The 25,178-nt window shown below is 36.8% G+C and overlaps 1 protein-coding gene across 1 annotated transcript; it reads left to right on the top strand.

The window, feature by feature from the left end:
- Window positions 1-25,178, top strand: LOC133524452 (rho GTPase-activating protein 1-like). Its single transcript, XM_061860528.1, has 10 exons — window positions 1-443; window positions 512-637; window positions 5,549-5,670; window positions 7,476-7,630; window positions 8,282-8,599; window positions 9,041-9,279; window positions 11,389-11,778; window positions 12,508-12,614; window positions 14,069-14,264; window positions 14,788-25,178. The coding sequence occupies exons 1-9, from the start codon at window positions 395-397 to the stop codon at window positions 14,237-14,239; spliced, it is 1,677 nt and encodes a 558-aa protein (XP_061716512.1). The 5' UTR covers window positions 1-394; the 3' UTR covers window positions 14,240-14,264; window positions 14,788-25,178.

Below are 25,178 nucleotides of genomic sequence, written 5' to 3'. Positions count from 1 at the left end.
CACAGATTGTAAATTGAGTGTAAATTCCTCGTACATTCAGTATAACTTAAAATGTTGGCGTTTCTGAAACAACATATAAAATTGTACAATAATGTGAAGATTGCAAATTCTACTGATTGGACAAGAGTTTGACGTAATGACGTAAATAGGAAAACGAAAAAGAAATGCTAAGTACTTGTGTAGTGAGTGAGTGTTCAATCGGGCGTTAATATTTACCTAACTAATATCTACCCACTTTGTAATTGATTTACTGAAATTTATTAATAACGCGATGTATATCTGTTTCCGTCGTTATATTGCCGTTAGAACAGAGTCTTTTGTCTCGAAATCTTGTTCGCCCTGACTAAAAGTGAAATAAATAGCGAATAAAATAGGAATTTGTATTTATCTAGCCATGGAGTCCGAGTATCAGCCAAAACTAAGTCCGGTGCGAGCATATTCAGGTATGGAATATCCTAGATATTTGTGAATTTGTAAGGTAAACATTACTGATTGTTTGCTACGTACGCAGTTATGCACGGAAACACTGCGGAGGCGGACGAGTCTTTCACCAGCCTGTCGGACTACCATGACTACGAGCCCAGGCTGGAGTTCGACGACTCGGAGCTGACGCAGCCCATACCCAGTGATGATCTAGGTAAGTTGTTTTAAGGTCACCTTATTCACATTTTTACGTCAGATGGCGCGCGAAATAGTAAAGAAACATAAGCACCTATATTACTGTTAATCACGCAAAGCAGATTTGATAAAGACACGAGATTTCGTACCTACTGCCCATTTTGCAACTTTATTGGCAATGAAATTGCTTAATGTTCTGTACCAATTTATTGTTTTGCCATGTAATCATGCAGGATGGGAAGTAGCTAACAGACAGTTAAAACATACTAATACAAGACTGGGATATATTTAATATTAATATTACATATGAATAAAACTTGCGTCTGTCTGTTACCTCTTAAAGTGCTGAACCTATTTAGATGAAATTTGGTATAGAGATAGTTTATAGTCCCGAAAAATGACATAGGATAGTTTTTATCCCAGAAATCATTTCTCAAGGGAATGAAAAGGGGGTGGAAGTTTGTATAGGAAATAGCTAGCTCGAACCGAAACCGGGGGGGGTACCCCCGCAAATCTTATCTACCCACATGTCAATGTATAACATTATCCTACACTAATTTTTTTTTTTTTTTTGATTGTTATAGTGGATAGTTATTGTTTACTAATGAGTTTAAATGACTTCTTTTTATAATGACTGACAATAACAGCTAAAAAAATTGGTTTAATTATACAACTAACTTAGAACATAAATTAGGGTTTACATTGTGTGAGAAATTTTTATATTTATGGTTTGAATGGTTCATTTAGAGCAGCAGCTATCAATCCCATTCTATTACCTGAAAATGACTTTTGAAGATATTCCTTAAAAAACTTTCCTTAAAATAATTTGTCCTTTTGGGTACACAAATAATAGTCTTCTAAAATTCCCTACAGCAGCCAGAAGCGTGACCTAAGTGGCGTCTAACTGGTCAACCAGTCCCATTACATGCAGCTAAGTCCAGTACAAAATATCTGAACATGCACTCTAATAAGAGGTGCAGATATTTTGTGAGCACCTTAGCCACTCCAATATATCTGGCGACTCAGGGCCCCTAGGGACAAGGGGGCCATGGCCCCACGTTTCCAGAGTGCACCGAGAAATATGCTTCTGTGTTTATTACATGGGGCAGCCCAGACCCACTGGCCCAGGGCGCTAAATATTAAAATATGCCTCTGCTGGTGGTGACTGTACAGTCAAGTGTAAATACATGGATGCACACATCTTAGTCAAAAATACAAGCTCAATGGGGAATTATTGATTCAAGCGCAAGGAACTGTATTTAAGTGTTACATTGAAATTGTTATGTCATCAGTTGAATTTGTAGAATGACTCCCAAAGTAGATAATATGACAACTATTGTAAATAGTCTAATACTGTAATTTATAGAGATTGCTTGGAACCTTGGAGTTCAAGCACGGAACTGTTAAACTTTAAAATACTTTGATATGAACAATATCACACACAATCATAATGTATGTAAATATTTGTACACACTAAGTGACTTATTCACATTGATCTTCACTATAAGTATTCCAAGTTATGATTGTTTTAAGTCTTTGTGGATTAAGTAAATGGACAACATTTGAAGGAAAATCTGAGAAATATTTGTGTAGAAGGAAACTGTTTAGGGAATTATTACTCATAAACAATGGTTAAGTGCAACCAGAATCTTGAATGTGTTATTTATTATTAGTATCTTGGAGACCGAGCAAATCTCTGAAAACATTTAAAAAGTCAAAAATGCGCGTTTTCCCAGAGATAAGACCTAGATAAATTTCTTTGTGGCAGAAAAATATATTTACAAAATTTAGTACTTCGACATATTGTTGATGGTGTTGATGTTTACATTCGTGTATCAAAGATAAAGGAGAATATTTAGAAACTAATACGTTTTGTTTTGGTTAAATTGTTTTACTTGTAATTTATTTATGGAAAATATTTCTTAATTTTTTTTTGGTCGATGTATTTTTTGGGCCATTTTGTATGAATATTTGTCTATAATTATAACCAAAGCTAATTTTGCTTACTCAATAAAACATCTCTACTGTAATTATAATTGCAAAAGTAAGGCTGTTAGTTCTTCACGCTTAAATCGCTGTATTGTATGGAGATAGTTTGAGTTTTGAGAGGAGAGAAATCATATTTAAAAAGGTACTTCTTAAGCATACTTTTTGTAAAGAGTGATCAATTCACATTGAGAGTACATACTAATCCCACAGCTCAGACGAAGTTGTGGGCAGAAGCTAGTATAAAGTTCTAATTCAACTCAAAATAGGCTACCAAAAATAAGTAAATTCTCTTTTGAATACATGAAAATCATAATCCGTCATAGTCTAGTTACGATCGTAACCTTTAAAACTTATTCAAATGACCTTTTCCAATATTTACCTACTATGATCGGTTGGTTTCTCTCCTTATGAAATAAATAACTGATAAATTTGACTGTCTGTCCTTATATCATTACCATAGTTAGAACAGGATAGTGCATCCAACGGAAACAGACACCAGTTCCAGCTTCCTGTATGGAACTTTAGGTACAGATCTCTCGGAGTTAGATTAACCGAAATTAGACTTTATCTTGACATTCATAGAGTCTGGGCCAGGTCGGCCTTCGTGGAATGAACTGACTATATTATTGAGTAATCAAGGCACGTTACGCGTTACTGGCTATCTATTGTTGCTTTATTTATGTCTGAAGGAACCATTATCTGTGCCTGGCAGGTTGGAAATCTCTATCTTGGAATATCGTTTGTTGATTGTCACTTTTATATTTTTGTTTAATCTTATTGTTATAAAGGTTTAGGAATAGGTACGACTGGATCGAAAACGATCAGAAAAACAAGAGTTGTCTCTTGGGTTCCCAACAGAAGGATACTGGAGCATAATTTCTGGAGTTTAAACCCAACCTACACAAAATTATGGACATAATTTCTGGAATGTTCATGACTTTTAGTGGCGTAGCTTGAAATAATCTAGCCGTGGGCGAAGCCGCCTCTGTGATGCCCTTTCTTTCAATGTGTAGTCCCAAGGTAATAAGTAGGGTTGGCTCCCGCGAGTGCGAGGCCGAAGGCGAGGGGTCGCTAGGTCGCTACGCCCACTTCTAACTATGCCACGGGACGTTTAGCTACAAATTAAAACCTAAATGTAAAAGATATGGATCGACTGTGCATTATTGTTTTGGTTTTTATTAGAGTAATGGTTGCAGTTGGTAACCAATTTTTGTTCGTATAGTCGAAGAATTTTATATGCACCGATGAATGTTATCGCTAATGGCTCTTTTACAATAGGTTAATAAAACAATTAGCGGTCGGTTTTGCTTAAAGTATACTTGAACTAAACAATTTTGATCCCAGTTACTCTTCTATATTTTAAACTAAAGCAAATCTCCTAGTATTCCAACTTTTCAATTCGATTATTTAAAAAAATAAAAGATTTATGTAAAGAAACATTAATTTCAAAGTAAATACGATGTGTGTTGAAAAGTTTCATTTACCTAATAACGTGTGAATCACAAAGTATCATAACTAGTTATTCTCACTATATGAATGGGACGTGCGGCAAAGCACTTCACACTTCTTTTATCCTTTTGTATTCGTGAAGATAAAGTTTTATGACCAATCGGTACATACAAATTATATTTCGCCAACAATAATATTGTCTCAAAAATATTCTGGATTCTTAGATTCAATTGTATTTTGACATCAGTAATTTCTATAATGATACAATAGAATAGCCTGGTGAAGTGCCGATTTAAATTTGCTAAGGCATATAACCGACCGGCAGCGAGAGGCGAAGACATTATTATTTCCTTTATGGGCAAGTGTTAAAAAAAAAGCTTTGCAAGACCGAAGTGATCCCATAAGTGCTCCATGGACAAAGTTTTGTTGAAGCATTAAATTATTCACAGATGATTTAAATATGCATATATGTTGGCTCTAATACTGGGAACACTGGGTGACATTTTCTAGGTGATGCTTACCAGATATATTTAAGCAGTTTGTTTCACATTTCTATGATAAACTTTTACTAATAGCAGCAACTCAATAAATAAATCCTCTATGTGGCGACATATTCGTTTACTCGAAAACGCCCTTTAATAAAGAGAAAAAGAAAATCCTATAGTCACCATGATTAGGGCTTGTAATTCGAATATTCGATTTTTTTTACTCGATTAAAATATATTTCGCCCAGATTTTTTATGTGTCTTGTGTTATTCTTCCCAATAGACTAATTTTAAAATGGGGCGATGAGTCATAAAGTTGTTAAAATGTAGTTTTTTAAGTGGATATCTGCATATGATGTTAATATATATTATAAATGGTGCTTAGACAAAGCTTTTACTATAACATAAAAGTGACTACTTTATGTCGTCGAGCAATAATTAGTATGACATATTATCTATTAAATTACTTATTGACATAGTAGCAATCATTTCATTCGCATCACATGAAATGGCATGATATTTTTTGAGTATTTAGCTGTAAGATTAGTTTTAGTATTAACATTGTACGCCGCATCGCGGTTGATTGTGATGATTCTACCCTGACATAATATTAAGATTATTCTAACTCACAATATGACAATTTCAATTTCAATAGTATCTTAAATCAGACAACGTATTTGCAACCTCTCTAGTGTTGCAGGTGTCCATGGGCTACGGTGATTGCTTACCGTCAGCTGATTCGCCCGCTCGTTTGTGTCCTCATAACAAAAGAGTGATACTCTTAGTGTAAGGCCCGAGTGGACGCTCGAAGCGGAGCGTGCGGCGTGGCGTGCAGCGTGGCGTTGAGCTACCAAAAGATTTGAGCAGCGTGCACTAAGCCCGCTCCTATACGTTTGCATTTGTTGAACATGCACGCCGCACGCCCCGCCCCGCTGCACGCCCAACTCGAGCGTCCACGCAGGCCTTACACTTAGTAATTTAACAACTTCAACAAATTGTTTCTCTAGATCTGCCACCAGAGTTACTGGATATACCCGACAACCTACTACAGCGGTCGGCGAGCGATGGGACCATTGAAGAGAATTTCGAAGAGGAGCTGGCCACCAAACTTGAAGAAATCTACACCGAGGTTAGTATGTGTGAGCGAGATAGCCCTATACACATATTATAGCGATGTCCCATTTGCACACTGACTTTTATTTATTTATGTTTTTTATACAAATATTGAAAAATAAGATTTCAACAGAAATACCTACATACGATTGAACGAAAATGCATAGGTATCCGAGTAATAATGTAATAATGACACCTCACTTTTTTCTATTTCTATTTAGTCAGACTTTACGGGTCATGTAGAAAAATCGAATACTTTTATAGCTACTCTTCAAACGCATACATGTGATGTAATGTGTAGATAAGACTATTGATCGCGCGACAGATACGGCGAGGTGGCCCGGGTCATTCGGACAGTAACAGTAACATACACTATGTATAGGTAGAGTTACTAAAATAAGTTTTTGGCAAAAATTTCATTTTCGCTACAAGCTTTTATCGCTGACTGTACTTTTTTTTCCACAGGCAACTAATACTCATCGAGACAATTCTAAAAACCCGAAACACAATAAGGTTGCGTTGTTTTATCACAGAGTTCTTCTGAGAGGTGTAGGTTCCTCTTGTCTCCATCATCAGATCAGCTTGATGGTACCATAATATTGCATTGTCACCCGACTTACATATGTATGCAAATTTTCAGCTTCATCGGAAATCGGGAAGTGGGTCAAATTTAAGTTACAAGATTTAACCTATACATACTAACAGGGCAAGTTAAATAAAAGCTTGTAAAAAAGACATGTCGAGCATAACTTTTCAAAAGTCGCACGACTTTATACAACAATCGTTACTTGATTGGAGTTCATGTGGTCCACGATGACGCGCAGATTTGTCAAATCTAACCCTTATAAAATAATATTACGAGTCAAGGCACGCGTCTTCGTGAATGACACGATCTATAGAAGTCGTGCCAGTCGTGTTAAGACGTACAGTCAACCAATTAGAATCCTAGGCCACTATAGAACCTTGTCGCTTTAACTACTAGATACTTGACACGCATCACTCAAAAAGCACTGTCGCAGAAGTCATTATGGCATGGTTCTATAGTGGCCTAGGAATCAAATTGGTTGACTGTACATTGAAAGAATTTAATTTCAGTACCATGTAGTACCTTGTCACAGTGACAATCAATAGTATGGAGGGTAGATTTAAGGAACAGAATCTCCATGTACCAAAAAGTGTCCGACAAAAAACCATAAATAGGTGGCGCTACAATGCCTAGAATACTTGAGAAAAAAATCTTATCATAGACAGCGCACTTCACTCCGTCAATAACGCCTAGGTTCTTAGCTACTCTAGCGCTACTCTGGAGAGATTTGGAACTATTATTTATAGCTGACAGCTGGACACTTTTGCAACAGTTCTGCCTATGGAGATTCTGTTCCTTGCCTGTACCTTCCATAATAGGGACCCTATACTATTGTCACTGTGACAAGGTAACAAATGTTACTGAAATTAAATTCTTCAACCGTACTAGCCTAATTAGTCTGCATTATCTATTCATAGAAGAACTCTACTAGTTTCGAATTTAGACATAGGTACCCACGGATTGTATTTCAAGAAAACGCGTCCTAACATTTGTTGCAAATATTGTAAGTTGCTTTTAGGAAGGACACTAATAGGAAGTATTTACCTAACAAGTTTAAAAGATCATGGATCTTCTCAAATCTCAGAAGCATCGACTGTTCGTCATTACGAAACCAGGTTAATCTATTCCAATTCTGCCTACAAAGACTACCGTGTAGCATCATTGCGTTTTATTGCGTGCGATTTTTTGTAGATTGTACATAATACAAGTCTTCTCACAGACTTGATTGGATACAGATAGCGTCAACGACGCTGGACGATAACTTCGCGGATCTCAGGGGCAGCGGATTGGTGGAAGTGGTGGGCGACGACGCGATTGGACGACGCATCGTCGTGGTGTCCGCATGCCGGCTGCCGTCCAATAAGGAGCTGTCACCGGACAAGCTACTCAAGTATGTTAGGATGTCTGTCTGATGAATGACACCGTGTTGGTGGATGAGACCTGTCGACACCCGAATAGTAAATCGAGAAGATTTTCCATAGACTTAGCACTTGATCTCAACAGAGTATCTTTTATGACTAAAATGGCTTCTACATATTTTTAATTTTTGTACAGTCACCTTTGGGTCAATTAACCCGGTATTCTATTTATGCAGATCATAAGAAATATCAGGTTAAACAAAATAACCCAATTATAGAGGTTATTGTTGACAGAGGCTGCGTTATGTCAAATTTCTTTTATGAAGATTCTACCGACCTTTGAAGCACCTGGACCGGAACCAGAGGACCTACCGCGAAAATGGATATTTCGTCACTCTTTATCACTTATACCCAATAGAGAAGTAAACAACGAAATTTCGATTTTCGCAGTGGTCCGTCAGACATTTGGTTGTAATTATTGAGGTTGAACCTATTTCATTTATCCAGATCCCAATTAACCAGGTTTTTCTGTAACTGAAACCTATCCTTAGATGGTTTGGTACGTAAATGATTTGTATGACTACTCTAAAAATGCAAAAAGGAACACCTCAAAGATAGTCCACCCAATAGTCCACTAAAAGATATCCCATAGTCACCGCACGGCTAAACTTCGCTGATTTCAGGTACCTGATGTTCACCTTGGACAAATACGTCGAACAGGACTACAGCCTGGTCTACTTACACTGCGGCCTCACCAGGAACAACAAACCGCCCACATCCTGGCTCTGGAAGGCGTACAAAGCCTTTGACAGGAAATACAAGAAAAACCTTAAAGCACTGTACCTGGTTCACCCAACTAACTTCATAAGGATAGTCATGCAAATGTTGAGGCCGGCCATAAGCGTGAAGTTTGGGAGGAAGGTCATGTATTTTAATTACCTGCATGAGCTGCATCCGCATGTGCATTTGGATAAGCTGAGGATACCGCAGCGGGTTATTGAGTGAGTATTCATATGGCCTAAAATATAATCAGCATCGTTTTATAATAAGTAAAAGTGGTACTTGTTATCTTTGAACATTTTATTTCTTATCCCGCACCAAAACAGGTGGCGCAACAGAAAACTGCGTCGCCAAATAGATTTTAAGACTTTTAAGATTTCAAAATGTTAAAAAGAAATCGTATTTCATCTTCATTTTGTTTCACTTGTTATCTACTTACTTTAACCTCCTGAGTCCCAGTCATGTATGCAGTTTTGAGTTTGAAATCTTTTATTCCATTATATTTCGATATTCGATTTGTTTTTTTTTTAACGAACACTGGGACTTAGAAGGATATTTTGATGTAATAAGAAGAAAGTAGCCGAATTTCACTATAGAGAAATTCGTCATTGTTAAGGCTCTGTGACATTGGTATAAGGTTTAATTTTGCCTGTCTTTCACAGGTACGACCAACTGCTACTCTCCAAAAACCCAAAAGCTGCCGAAGCTGCCAAACGAATATTGGAAAAGCAACCAATAGTGGAGCAGACAGACAAGACTGGATGCAAGGATGGTCTCTCGCCGCCACCGACGCAACAGTTTGGGGTGTCGCTGCAATTTATAAAGGAGAATAATTCCAATATGGTGGATTCCATACCACCGGTGGTGAGGCAGTGTGTAGAGTTTCTTTCGCAACCGGATGGTGAGTAAATTAAATTACTTACTCATATTGTAATGGTTTAATGGTCACTTCTTTGAAAAAATCAAACGGGTTGCACTCCGGGAGTGCCGGCAGAAGTGAAAACTTGAATATTAATATTGCGCATTTTTGATATTTTGGAATGGTTAGGGAATAATTTTGCACGAATTGCTTTAATTATCAGTATAAAAGTACTATCAGTTCTGTGGTAAAATACAATATTAATTTATTGCGATATCGTACAAAAACATGACAATTTATATGACATTAAAAATTGAACACTTCAGAACGATTACAATTATTTAACATTAAAAAGTTTATCTCTCAGAAAAATCAACTATCATCCATAATTTCAACGACTCTTACACTCTCGACTCTACTGGCTTCAATGACATTGTAACAGTTTTTCGATCAGGTCACGTGTCCGTCTTACGAATTTTCAATCTGACGAATCTGTCGGTCACGTGACCTGTCGCGAGTTTAACATTTTTTCCCCGTCACAAAAAGTGCACAGCGCCGCTAAAGAAGAAACAACAAAATTACATATAACTATTACAAACAAATTTATTTAGAAACCATTTATGAACTTATTATTTATTATTTTTCTCAAACATGTAATGAAATGTTGACATGACTTCAAATTAGGTCCGGAAATACTACATATCAGATGCGATGAGTGAAGATGATATGTGAAGGAATTTCATACAGCCTTACATACCTGCCTGCCTGTAAGGCAATTTTCTTTTGTTTTTAAACGTCAAATTATGGCATTCAACCATAAAAAACCTATAAGCAAAATTCTGCCATTATGCTATTTTTTCTTTTTTGTGTTTGTTAAATATTATTTCAAGGTTCCCTAGAAGGGAACGAAAATTTGAGATACAGCCCTATAAAGATTTTTTTTCAGTCATGCAGAAATCTTTATAGGGCTGTATCACCTAAACCGTGCGTCTTAGCGCAAAAATAATGAAAATTTCGTTCAGTCATGCAGAAATCTTTATAGGGCTGTATCACCTAAACCGTGCGTCTTAGCGTAAAAATAATGAAATTTTCGTTACCCTTTTAACAACTCCATAGTAATAATAAAAAACGTTTGTTAGTTATATACCTCGAAATCAAAAATTCCTTGTAGCTTTTCACCTATTCGCGTTTCGCCGCGATCTCATAATTTCTGAACAGATTTTTTTTTTTAGTATGATTTCTAGTCGCCAATTACAATGGTGTATAAAATTCATAGTATATTTACTTCCCTGCCTTTCTTCACTGTAGTCGCTTCTCACCTCGATAGATATTTGTTTATAATGCGTTATTACATATCGCGACATTTCCTTTAAGCACTATACCTCTATAGTTTTGTTTTGTAAATGCATTTCGCACTTGTAGTTTATCTCCTGGTTTTGAGTGTGATATATGTAACCTTAGAGGTAGATTTCCTAAATAACAAATTCTCCAAAGCTAGTTGATGTATGGCTGTAACTATGAGGTGAATAACCGACCGTATTTTTTATTATAACCCAGTGATATAGCCAATTTTTTTACTATTAATACAACACAGTACAACAATATGCGACCCAGGTAAAATGCAATAAAAAAAATTGCTGCTAACTAAATAGGTTATTGATAATACATGCTACATCAAAATTTGCTACTGTTGTAAACATCTATTGAAAATATATGCGGTTAACTAAATAGGCTATTGAAAATACATGCTACATTATATTTGCTGCTGTTGTAAAAATCTATTAAAAATATATGCGAGTAACAAAATATACCACCAATATTACACGCTACAGCAAAATACGCTATCACGGTGAAACGCAAATAGGTGAAAAGCTACAAGCATTTTTTGATTTCGAGGTATACGACTAATAAACGATAAAAAAAACACAAAAATGAAATAAAGAAGGGTAATGGCATGCGCCGTAGCGCCAAAATAATCACATTTTTGTTCCCCTTCAATAAACGGCGCACTGAATAACCTATCCCATTAGGACATGAAACAATCGTCTTCATCGTCCTATTTATTATTATTATTATTTCATTGCAAGTTTGAGAAAAGCACTATAGAAATATCGGCGAGAAACGGGCTCTATTAGTAATGTACTATTACAGCACTAGAAACAGAGGGAATATTCCGTCGTTCAGCGAATATTACCGTGATAAAAGAGCTCCAGCGACTCTGCAACCGCGGCGAGCCGCTATCCTTCAGAAGCGATCCTCATAACGCCGCTGTTCTGCTTAAGACCTTCCTCAGAGATCTTGAGGAGCCGTTACTGACGTTTGACCTTTATGAGGAGATCTTGAAGTTCCAATGTAAGTACTTGTACAATGCGGTTTACTTTACCGTTATAAAAGTGTCCCAGCGGCTCTGCAACCGCGGCGAGCCGATGTCCTTCACAAGCTATCCACACAACGCCGCTGTTCTGCTTAAGACCTTCCTCAGAGATCTTGAGGAGCCGTTACTGACGTTTGACCTTTATGAGGAGATCTTGAAGTTCCAATGTAAGTACTTGTACAATGCGGTTTACTTTACCGTTATAAAAGTGTCCCAGCGGCTCTGCAACCGCGGCGAGCCGATGTCCTTCACAAGCTATCCACACAACGCCGCTGTTCTGCTTAAGACCTTCCTCAGGAATCTTGAGGAGCCATTACTAACGTTTAACCTTTATGAGGAGATATTGAAGTTCCTATGTAAGTATCTGTACTATGCAGTTTGTTTTGATAAAAGAGTCCTATAGCCTCAGCAACCGCGGCGAGCCGATATCCTTCAGAAGCGATTCCCACAACAACGCTGTTCTGTTTAAAATCATCCCCAGGGATCTAGAGGAGCCGTTACTGACGTTTGACCTGGCCTGACAACACAAGAAAGTAAAAAATACACATATAATTTCGGACTATTTTGTTACTTATGACGTGAGGCTCGAATGACTAATTTTGCATTTGGCATATTTGAAACAGTTATTAAAGGACTCTTTAAATATTCAGTAGCTATTTCCGCAATGATATTCAACATAACTTGCATGTCATAACATAACATAGTTAAGTGAAATAGTAAAAACTCTATACTTATTTCATATCATAAATTTAAAAATAAACTATCGTTTTTGCGTTTGATCCCTCATTACGCTCAAGATTCTAATTGACCTATTGTGGATTATTACGTTTGCTTGGGAACAAAAATGAGCACTCCATAAACCAACTTTTTTAAGTAACCCTCTATTTTCTCCGCAGTGTGGTCGAACCGCGACAAGCCAAGGCATGTGAAAATACTGATCCTGGAATGGCTCCCGCCCGACAACTATAAACTACTGAAGTACATCATACAATTCTTATGGAAGGTAAGACATTTTAGCCTGAGGAAGAGAGGTGAATAGGCAAGTGCAGTGCATATCATGACATAATAATGAGATCAAAATAAGAACAGGGATAACAGAGACAACTACTGATGTAGTGCATAATTGTTTTCCATCGTATTTTCTCGGAAACGTTCGTATTTGTCATGCTACTTCAGTCAACCTCAGTACTTTTTATACCGAGACTGTGTGAAATAGCAAGACATGTTCGCACGTTTCCGTGAAAATACGATGGAAAATAATTATTCACTACATCTGTATGCCAAAGTTTACGATGAGATTGCCTTACTTTGTTCAAATATGTTGTTTTTTTTTTTCAAGTATTGCAGCGCCACATATTTAAGGTTTTTATGATGGCACTTTTTGGCACATGGAGATTTCATTCTTTACCTTCCATAGATTAGGTATTCATTTTTTGGACAATGGTCTCAATGGGGTGTATTACTGTAATGTTCTGCCGCCAGAGTGCAGCACTAGCACCTTTCTTAAACCATAGAGTAACTTATACATACTGTGCCTTAAACTGTTTTTGACAAGTGTTACAGATAATAAAATATGAGATTGATGCATCAAAGCGGTTTGTTTACAAAGAGCCTACCGGGAAACGCGAAAATCGAACACCTCTTTATCGCTCGAATATACAAAAGTGATAGAGAGGTTAGATATCGAAATTTCAATTTTCTTGTTTCACAGGCGCCCCCTACGCAGAGTCTCGCGTAACATTCCCTATCGTATTTGTTTTTTATGAAAATCAAATGTTTGTATAGGACCAATTGCATTAAATCAATACAAAAATCTGAAATAAGTGTCATTGTTCGTACTAGGCGCTCGAGACGCCCCTTATTAAATTATAGATGGTTTGAATATTTTTTTTCCATTTATTATAGATTACATAAGTTCACTATATTTAAGATGTTACAAAATTCTACACATAGCAACGTTAACCTTTTGAACGCTTTATGTCATAAACAAAACCATCACTGACACGCCTAGGTCCCGGGCGCAAGCAAGGTAATGCAAACCTTATTTAAAAGTGTGAATGTTGCTTTAACCACGTCCGCCATAACTACCAAAGATAATTGGTCGTAATAGAGAGTAAAGTCGAAGAAAAAAACGTGCCCCTTAGATATCCAAAACAAATGGCGCTGTACCGCGCTAAATGTTTTACGGTCACTGAACTGAAAATGTATGGTGCTGTACAGCGCCATCTCGTTTAACTGTCAAATTCGAAGCACGGTATTTTACACATCTTAATCAATGTGTCTTTGATAACACCTATATAAAGTTGTCCCTGGCGCTCTGGGCACGATTAGTGACAACGACTTTAGGTGTTCTTGACGTTCAAAAGGTTAATTCATGTTTTATAAATGGCTAAGTATATTTTACCGCGGCTAGCTCTTCCGAAAAGTACGCCAGTTTTTTAAACGTTACCCTTCCAGGTCCAAGACCGGAGCTGCCTCAACAAAATGACGAGCAGCAATCTCGCGGTGGTGTTCGGGCCGAACCTCGCCTGGCCGCCCAACGGCCAGATGTCCCTCCAAGCCATCGCGCCCATCAACGCGTTCACGGACTTCCTCCTCAATAACCAGGAGACTATATTCATTATTTAAGTGTTGATAGTGTTGGAATTTATGGGTTAGTATCATATTTAAACCCCCTTATTTATAAAACTTTACGGGCCTGATTTAGTTAAATTATGTTTTGTCCCTTTCTTACAAATACATATGTCAAAATGACAGACAAAGACAAACTATTCATAGCTAATTCAGGCCAGTAACGCGTATATGAATGACGCCAAAAGTCTATTGCACGCGCGTCATTATATTGCTGGGACGGCTCATGATGCCGGCGGTCAATGACACTGTGTGAGCGAAACAGCAATATAATTATACACGTGCGATAGAGAAAGGAACACGCAGGCCAATGTAAGAATTTCCTAGTGCTTAGCGTAATCTACATCTAAAGTTACTAATAGGCAATAGCCTAAGCCAGTGGTGGGTAAAATACGGCCTGAGAAAGGATTTTATCTGGCCCGCCGGTCCTTCGAAAGAAAAGACTAGTTATGTGGCCCGCAAAATCATAAAAATGCATTTTTGCTGCAATACTGGCCCCCCTGCTTGCTGGATCCATCTGACTTAATTCAATTCTCATTTTTCAGGTACCGAATCGAGACATAATTAAGCCATATTTCGGAGTGATAAGAGAAGAAAAAAAAAGGACTAAAAGCATGGTTAGTCCGACTAACACAAAGGATAATGATGTAAAAGTTTAAGAGAGCGGTTTCTTTGGCAAGTCTAATACATTGGACACGCTTAGTACCGCGGTAGCAAATTCTAAGTATACGGTATTAATTCAAAATTTTATTATTTTCGTGTGGCGATCGTCTATTACGCGAAGCCAGCAGTAGGCACATCAGATGAAATGGCCAATACATGTTTCGATTTTCTTGATTAGTATAATTAATTCTGAATTTAATAACGTAACACTTTTGAGTTTTTTGTTCGAAGCGAATTGTTTTACGTACATATTGATATAAATGATAAAAAAATCACTCTATTACCCATATTGTAAAATAAATCATATCCCTGCTTTCCTGTTCTATGTAATTGATTGATTATATACGACGACAAAAGGTTAATGGCAGTGTATAGAAGAAATAAAATACAGGAATGTGATGATCTGACGTACTCTATAGAATCTTTGGGATACTGAAATATTTCGAAATTAGATCTAGTGAAATTAAAAATAAGGTATATTTGCAAACAAACTAAAATAAACTTAAAGGTTTCTAAATTAATTCTAATGGATTTATGAATATTATCTAAAATAGTAATTAAATTAAAAAAAATAAGGGCAATACGGAGTGGCTGGACATTAGTACCCGTTTACACATTCATACATTTCTTACTTGCTTTTATTGGCAAATGTATGAACTTGCATAAACACTAATCAATGTATGAAGGCCATTTACACTTAACCGCAGCCACTTACCCGTATTGAACTTACAGTAGATACATTTCCCCAGTTTTGCCCCTATTTAAACATGTCTTCTATGAAAAGCCTCAAATGTGTTGTAACTAAATCTTCCTTAGTTCTTGTTTTAAACAGTAATCATGGTAAATCTTCCCAATGATGGTTCGAGGCTATATCACATCAGAGCTGCATTTTTTTTGCTATAAGTCATTAAAGCTGCATCCACACTTTGCAACTTTTTTCGAGCGTCAAGTAATTAGATACGTTCCACAAAAGTGAACTACCCCTTCGTGTCGCAAACTCTCAAAAATTATATATTAAAATTCCAACAACTAAAACTGCGAATGCCACCTGAAGGGTTAGTGTAAATGCACCTTATGTGATGCATAGGTGTATAAAAAATCGCCTAACCTCTTCCAGCAGCGATATTAGGCCCTGTGTCACAAGTTATCAATACCTCTGTAGGCAAGGTTTTATACCTAATTTACCATTGTATTCATTGTATTGTGTAAAGGAAAGACACTGCTAACTGTACCCCTAGTGTAAATTTTATCGACATCATAACGTGACGAACGCGTTTGCGTTTAGTCTCATTTTGTATAGGATTTTGAGTTTCCAAAACGTCCCGCTTGGCGCGCTCTTTCTAAATCCAATACAAAATGAGACTAAACGCAAACGCGTACCTCACGTTTCAAAATCGAATTTATTTACACTAGGGGTACTGTAAGAGTAGTAGGATAATACGTAATGTGTGTCATAACATTTTTCTTTACCCAATGACATTTCCATTTGAAATGATTTTTTCCTCCGTTTAAAGTTGATCGCTCCACACTTTGATGACGTAGTGCTGAAACGCTGATGTCATGAACCGTCACAGGAAGAATTTTACCATGACAGTGCACACTGTCAAAACACTGACTGTTTAGATAGTAGATTTCCGTTTAATTTAAAAAAAAGGTTTAGGCTTCCTTTTTAAATTAATTCATTGTATTATACTTCAATGGTTTTGGGCTTTATTTAGATATTTAGGAATTCCTTTGCATAGTAGGAAAGTGCTCGTGGACTGTTAAATGCCATGATGTTGACCTTCGATAGAAGATAATCACGGAAGAGTAGGAAAGTGTTTGAAATCAAATCATTTCACACGCATAGGTAGAAATGTCAGTATTTGCTTCTATCCAGTAATGAAGCTAAATAATTGGGCTTCCTTTTTTACACCAAGGGGTCCACACATTGGACGGTGCACTGTGGAACGACGCCATACATGTGGTTGACATGAGAATTTTCCGTTTCTGAAGTGTACGATTTGGGAGGGATAATCCTGAACAGATTCCAAAGATCCTTGTTAAATTCCAACCACAAGAATGGCGTTGTTGCACCGTGCGGTGGAACCCTTCTGCAGATCTGCAGTAGGCTAGAAATCGAGATTCTTTAGATGATCTGTCTGATCAGAGCCCGCTTTCCAGATCCCATCGCATAATTAATGGCTTAAAAAGTTATCAGAGATAACACTGAACTGAAAATTGCACGTCCATGATGCTTTAGATAAAAAAGATTGCATGAAAAACACAGTCACCCAATTTGATTCCTATGCCACTATAGAACCTTGTCGCTTTCACTACTAGATACATCACATACATCACTCAATAAGCGCTGTGCATAGAAGATTAACAAATTGATTAATTATGACATGGTTTTAGTGGCCTTGGAATCACATTGGTTGACTGTACGTCAAGCGACGATGAAAGTGAGGTCCAAACAGAACGAGGCATCTCTCAAGGGTAGCGCCGCGTGAAGCAACTTGGTCTGTAAAGATAGAGGTACCTGGGCAATATTATTTCAAGTTATATACATAAATCATTTTTTTATTTTATTTGGGAAATCTTATTTTTTATATACCCAGAATCATGAGCTGTTTTGATCCTAACAGGAGATAAAATGTATCCCGAAAATGTTCATTTCCGTTACCATTTTTCATGGACTTAGTATGCAGTAGTGGAATGGAAACAAATAAAATTTTGGAATACATTTAGTAGTAGTAGAAATAACATAAAAAATGCTCTATAAAAAAGTGTAGGATAGTTATAACTATAAATAAATCTAACGGCTCACCTCGCTTGAGACATCGTAGCCGTGCGTGAGGTTATCACGTGAGGCATGTTTCAACGACCAAGCGGCTATGCGCGGCAATTGCCTCGCGAGGCGAATCGTTCTGTGTAAAATTAAATTTGAAAACGTTTCACAACCAAGGCGTTTATCGCATCGTAATATATATTCTTATGACAATGCAATAAGGATTATCATTAATAATAAGAAATGGATTATGGGTAATGCACTATACCTGACCTAAAGGCTTTCATAAAATTGTATATGCAACGTAATAATTAATCATAGTAATTAAATAGCTATTAACAAAGATTTAACTTATAAAATTATGTAAATATTAATAATTGTAGTGATAAGATATACTAATATTTTAAGTATATAATAATCATGATTTGTACCTAAGCGATATCGAATTGTCACTCAAATAAAATTTGTGTGAAAATGTTTGTTGATGGTGTGAATCCGAGCAGTTTCTTATATCTAAATCATCACATTTCAGATTTTTATCCACATTTATATTTGGGGACATTTCCTAAGAAACTTCGCCCTTTTGGTTAATTACAATATAGGGAATTTTATTTAAAGTTGTATATTATACTTTGTTTCTCAATTTAGATTTTTTTATGTTATTGTACTCAAAATCACGAGCTTTATTAACCTAATAGGAGTAAAAAAAGTACCAAACTTATCATAATTTTGTTGTTCTTTCCATTCCGTTTCCGTCATAAAAAGTCTATGAAAAATGGTAACGTAATGGAAATAAAAACCATGTGACACTTTTTTCTCCTATTAGAGATATAATACTAAACTGTCCTAATTAAGAAAAAAATGTAGCACTACTTTTTGTTTTAAATGTGCCGTATACATTATCCGTCGTCATTATTGAAAGATGCCCCTTAAAGAAAGGCCTCAAGCTAGGAAATAAAAGCGCAACGCCATCTTGTAAACTCACTGAGACTTTAAATGGCGTTACATTGTGCAGTGGTGCCATCTACAACAAAGAATCGCGACGTTGTGCTTTAACCCTTTGTACGCCACGCCTATCGTGTGCGGCGCGACATCGTGAACCTTGTCGCAATGCACGAAAGTTGATATTGGACTGTAGCCTCAGTTGAGGTTTTTGGCGGGCAAAGAGTGCTTTCTCTTCTCAGATTTATTGTAAAAATGTTATAAGAAAGTGCTCGGTTTCGACAACGCAGTGCCATCCGGGCCAGTCCGGGTCGCGACACGGTATTGGGATCATCACGTGTATGCCAAAGCGATTTATATATCCGCGTGCGCTGCGGCGACATCATGGTGTGCTACGGTCCATAGTATAGTCATAACCTACCCTAATATGGGTCGAACCAAGTTAACTTTGCATGGCATTTGCTAAGACAAATTATGGAAGCGTGCGTGAAATATGGCGTTTATAATGACATCTGCACACTGTTCTGTCAGAGTCGGGTCAGAGTTTAGGAGTTATCGACTCTTCTTTTATTGAGGGATAGGCACTTACTGTTTAACGAAACCCATGCGAGAAGTTAGGGCATCCGCTATATACGAGCGACGCTAACTGGCGCGGACGGTGTATTCCCATCTGTGCCCGGCGGGGACATACAAATAATTCCTATCTTTGCCCACCTCTTGTATGGCGGTGGTCACAGATTGGAATACAACGCGCGGACGCGTGCGGCGGATTTGAAATACAATGGCACCCGCGTGAATGCACCCGCACCAGCTAGCGGACGCCCTTAGCAAGCCTTTAGCAAACATGCGTAAAGTCAGACCACGCCAAGTTTTTCTGTTAAGTGCTATATCCAGTATGGCAATTCTATGGGATAATGCCTTGCTACTGCCAAGTCAGTGCATAGTTAGCGGGATTAGAGCCTATTCGCCAAATCTGTTTTCAGGACATATGCCATGATGTAGCCGCATCGTTAAGGTACGATTTCACGCTTTATAGAAAAATTAAGTATATAATGTCGACGTGCTATATTCTTACAAAACTGCGTTTATAATCGCTGAAGATTCCACTTCGGCGAGGTATTTGGAGCCCATTTTGTATAAATAATATTAAATACTACATTAACGTCATCTAGTGAGTTCATTTACATAATTTAAAAATTCTTTTCAAAAATTTGGGCTTGGAATTTGTACCTTGCGGCACTCCAACGACTTCGTTTTTTCTATAAGATTTTATGAAACTTTTGAAGTTTAATTTTTAAATGTACAGTTAAGATAATATAGTGTTTGTAATATGGTTGAGATTTGTAGGTCATACTGAGCACAAATTATTTAAGTTGCAATACCGATCCTTCCATACAGTTCCAAATATACGTATAATTATATTTACTATAGAGACTATGTCATGTTGCGTAAGAACTAAAAATCTAATTCGAGGGCCCGCTACCAATACTAGTTTACATGAATTAATTTCTAATAAATAACAAGCATATCCTCACTTCGAAATTTTAAATTAAATCTCATATCTAACACCGCCACATTGCTACCTACTCAGAGTTGAAACGCAGTAACTCTCTATGCATCCCATACATAGTTACTACATTTTTCTTTTGATTGATACATTTTTTTTATGGTAGTGAGACAGAACAAGATAAGAGTTTTTTTTAAATAGCGACGATATGAGCGTTATTCATAATTCCATAAACGCTTGTCAAGTCTAACGAGGCCTTGATAGGCAATCGTTTGTCCTTATCCGACCTTTTGGCATATGTGTTTGTTAGAAGGGGTTAAATTTAACAAAGCATTAAATTAAATATATTCCTCACAAAAAAATTTGAACTTCGATTACGTTAGTGGGCCCTTGTATTTATAAGGACCATAATGTCCGTATAGTTAATTATTATAATTTCCATGATTAACGGTACGGTCCTTGTGCTATAGTTAGCCACGGTATTGAATTGAGTTGATATAAATTTGCTTTACTTAATGCGTATAAAAATATTTTTATTAGCATGAGTAATATTAGATGACAATCCCGCAAACTAAGATACGATTAAAAGATAAAATTAGAAAGAAAAGATAAAATTAAAACAATATATAAAATAAAAACCACTTCGAAAATACATCGTTTGAAGAAAAACACAGCACAGCGATTCTGCATCGCATCATGAGTCATGACAAACATAAAATTAGTACAAATTACGAGGTCTTACCACTCGCCGTCTACATCTACACTTACTCAGTAGCAAACCCAATTCGTCAGTAAATAGGAACAAAGAAACTATACTGTCCATTGGTGGACCTTATGCCTTTTGTAATAAGGTCCACCGATGGCCAGTTAACAGTGTGGGCGATGGTACTACTCGTAATACTAGCGAAAGACAAATAATAGTATGATTCTCTTAGTCTGTGTTTGAAATGAGACAAGCTATAAAGCCATGGCAAAATGCTCGTACGTTGCTTTTTTTATGATGTTATTTATCAAAGTGGTTTTCTATTATTTATAATACAATTATTTTTACACGGCTAAAGCACAAGCCAATTATAAAAGGCTAAATTTACAAAATCGATGTAGTAGCTTAATAATATGTGTATAATGAATTAGGTCTTGACAAATCGACAATAGTTCGGCTAGGTATGTGAGTATCATCATCTAGTATAGTTTCTGCTTCCGTAAAACAACTACATTAAATGCCCACAAGTCTGCCTTCCAAAATTTATACATTTATACAAAGTTCTGAGGAACTCTTTATTTAGTCCTTGGTCTCCGAACATTACGTTACACCCTACGCTGCGTAGAGCGTCACAAAATTCTTATCTTCCCATACAACCAGAGAGCAAGACCTGACCATATGCACATGCGACCACGTTTACACCGAGGTGAATATTTAAGCCATGCTGATCAACTTTTACTATTGGGCCAACCACGAAACCGCGAAAAATAATCTGTTATATTAAAAAAAATAAACATAATTCGCGCAAATATATGAAATATAGTTTTTTTCGCGTTTTCTGGGTTGGTTCAATAGTAAAAGTTATTCAATGTGACTTACATAACCACCCCTCTGAGTAACTATGGTCAGACTTAACTCCCTGTATACAGCACCCCCTCCCCCCCCCCTCCCTGTAGCAGCTGTTGGATCCGCACGCCGCTCTAATGTGCGAGCGGGACGTCGCTATAAACGCGCATAGCGCAGTCTCGCTCACACATCCGTGTGATGTCCACGTATTCGTCTACTTAAAACTGCAAGCGCGTACGTGCCTGTAGACCTGATATGTCTGAATCCAAACTAAGTCTTCAAACAAACACTATGTTTTGTTCAATTCATGCTTCGTGTGCAAAACGTATGACCTGGTTAAGTTATATTTATTAATATTTTACGCGTATACTGTTCAACAGATAGTTCAAAGTAGGTTATAAGGTTTGTTTTATTATATGTATTCGAATCTCTGAAAGTGTGTACCTATAGCATTCCAAAGTGACATTAAAAAGTATTAATACCTGCATCGCTTAGGATGGTACCCAATTCCACCTTATTCCACCATTCTAAAAGTATAATAATTTGGTTGTTAGGCGCACGGTCAAACTTAAAGATGGCAACCACCTATCCAATTTCTTTGTCCAATGTGCATTGCGTCTCACTCTCTCATTAAGCAAAATGTGAAATGCAAATACACAATACAATACACATGCGAGTAAAACCCGAATTATTATTGGGTTAACTCTTAGAATCGTGTAAGGATTAATTTGGAATTGGGTTACTTTCATATCAAGAACAAATATGTATCAGACTAACACTTGTTGTGCAATCAAACCCGTCTGGGCCATTTAGTTAATAATTTTATTTTGATAATAAAACCCTTTAATGGGCAATCTTCGATTTTATATGGCAAAAATGACCACCCTATAACAATGATGTATAACTTCATTTCGAAATGGCAGAGATACTCGGGTTAAATTGCCGGAAAAATCCCAATTACGTTTTGATATGATCTTATGATGAGTACAGATTAGTTTTTTTAAATCCATAATTCAATGTTTCCATATGTAAGAAAGAGACAAAACCTGTTAACTAACATAGACAACTTAAGTTTAGCGAATAAGCCGTAATACTATTCTTTCCATTTCCAGTAACTAGCGATTGAAACGTTACGCCCCCTATCGTCAGAGATAAAAATGAAGACTGTTAATCTAAATGCAATTTATAGTAACCGAAAGTTCTCAGACAAATATATCTTAGGGCCTGTTTCACAATGTCCAAGTAAAGTCCTGAATAAGCTACTTGCCACTTATCTGACGCATAAAGTCATCGTTGGCGTTTCGCATCTTCAAATAAGCTTAACTGTAGTTTTATCTGGCAGTTAATTTATTTGTTAATTAGTTATTAAATACTTTACTCAGACTGGGTGAAACATGCCCTCAGTCTGGTATTTTGTCCTGATCCACATGTAAATACAACGCCAAATAAAAATCGCAACAAATTTTATTGTTTCACGATAGATGGCGACACACACTTGTATAGGCTCTTTCGGGATACGTTTACTTTGTATACTCGTATAGAGTGAGTAATCGAATTGGGTCAGTGAGTGTGAATCACAACTTTAAAGAGCCCGTAGGTTCGTGTTCTTCTGTCACCCTCACTAAGCGTAAGCGTGAGCAAGATGGATCTGCGTGCTCGGGACCGCGAATATTATGTTTTTGAATTTTAATGTGTTCGCTCAAAAATAAAATTGGGCATTTTTATAAGTAATTTTAGTGTTTGTTCATAAATTGTAACAAATTTTTATAGTGATTTTAGACAGGTTCGTCGAAAATGAAGTCTAGAGAAAATCCTCAAGATCGATTTTTATATTGGTACCTAACCGTATTATCAATTTAATTATCATCTACAAAAGCGGTACGATTTTTCAAAACTTTGCTCTCTGAACCTACGGCACCTTAAGAAATAATAGCAAAATTGGTCATTAGTAACGAAACTGTTTCCGAGGTACAATCGCTGATCTTTTTGGATTGCTCACCTTGTAATTATTTTAAAATAATTCAAAAGGACAAATTATGATTCCATAAATATTATATCTTATATCATCTGTTAGCAACCAAAACATACTAATCAGAAATTGCGGTCTTTAATCTGTAAAGGTCTCTGATCTCGCTAAGGCGACGCGCTACTTGTAAATTTTGGTTTCCTATACGACGATGATGAAAAGGACCCATTCCAGTTTCAGGTGTACAGCCGGCTGTATTATCTAAGGCTGACATTTTATATCTAAGAAATGTTTTTTTTTTTAATGATTTTATGTTTTGTAATGATGGTTTTATAAACTTTTACAATGCCTATTGCATGATTTTCCATCTATTCTAAAAATGGGTGGATCAACTTTATATGTTGTAGTTTTGTCCCGTCGGCCGTCAGGCGGGCTACAATACTGGCATATTAGTTTGTTAGAAGACTTATTACTTGAATACGATTTTCACCGAACGGGCGGATTTCACATTTGCACAGACGCAAGCCGGTCGGCTGCGCGCGGACTCCATCGCTTCTGCGGCGGTATCATGGTCGCATTTTTATCACTTGTCATGTCATGCGTCACTTTTGCACTTACCTATTTGTTAGAACGTGACAGACATGATGACAGATGATAAAAAACCGACCATCTTAGCCCGGCTGCCTTACATAATGTATAACTTACAAAATGACCTCAGCCGGGCGGTGGGAATCGTACATTAATATGTTCTACTTTGCTTATTAGATGATTTAGTTTCGGTTTCGGCCGATAAAAATTATGTTTCGGCAGGAAGTTCATTTTCGGTCAACAATCCGCCGAAATTTACAACAGCTCTATTTAGAAAACCCGTACCCTTACTATGAGTTACTGCGGCCACACAAGTCAACGCTTGCGTCAATTCATTCGCAGTGCCTCTCGCTCGCACTTATATATCAGTGCGAGCATTGCTAGAGTCTGACCAAGCTAACCCTGCATGGCATTTGCTATGACAAAGTGGGACAATGTCATAATTAAAGTAAAATTTCCATGAAAATAAGTTAGTAATGACAACCGCCTCTACTTTGTTCTATTCAATCGGTGCAAAGTTAGCTTTAGATGGACTTAGTGGCTATCGAATACGGCGTATAGCACCCTGCATCCGATTAATACCTCCAAAGTTTGAGCGAGAAAACGCTATGCGCGTAATATAGCGACATCCCGCTTTCATGCAAGTCGGATGCGAGCCACGGCAGCGTCAAACTCATAATAGTTAAATTCTTTAATATTTTCCTTTTCTTTAATATTAGCCATTTTCATGTTTTTTTTTTTTTAATTTTTATAAAACCCTTTTCGCGTAAAAGTTTATAACATCATCAATTCTCTCTGGCCTTTTTATATTAAATAACCATACATGCATTAGTTGTAGTTTTATACTTGTAGAATGAAATTGTTTATATCTTTAATATATACCTGTTGATAATAATATGAAATAATATCGGTAATAAAATAATTAATAAATATAGAATTTGTTATAATTTA

Source organism: Cydia pomonella, chromosome 1 (genome assembly GCF_033807575.1).
Source record: "Cydia pomonella isolate Wapato2018A chromosome 1, ilCydPomo1, whole genome shotgun sequence".
NCBI lineage: Eukaryota > Metazoa > Arthropoda > Insecta > Lepidoptera > Tortricidae > Cydia > Cydia pomonella.
This window is presented reverse-complemented; position numbering and strand designations above follow the sequence as displayed.

What these genes read in the sequence shown, in the direction of transcription:
- LOC133524452 (XM_061860528.1), top strand. Translation starts at nt 395, where the DNA reads ATGGAGTCCGAGTATCAGCCAAAACTAAGTCCGGTGCGAGCATATTCA. An exon ending in GGAGATCTTGAAGTTCCAAT is followed by an intron (nt 11,779 to 12,507) that starts GTAAGTACTTGT and finishes TTTTCTCCGCAG; the next exon opens with TGTGGTCGAACCGCGACAAG. An exon ending in TCATACAATTCTTATGGAAG is followed by an intron (nt 12,615 to 14,068) that starts GTAAGACATTTT and finishes TTACCCTTCCAG; the next exon opens with GTCCAAGACCGGAGCTGCCT.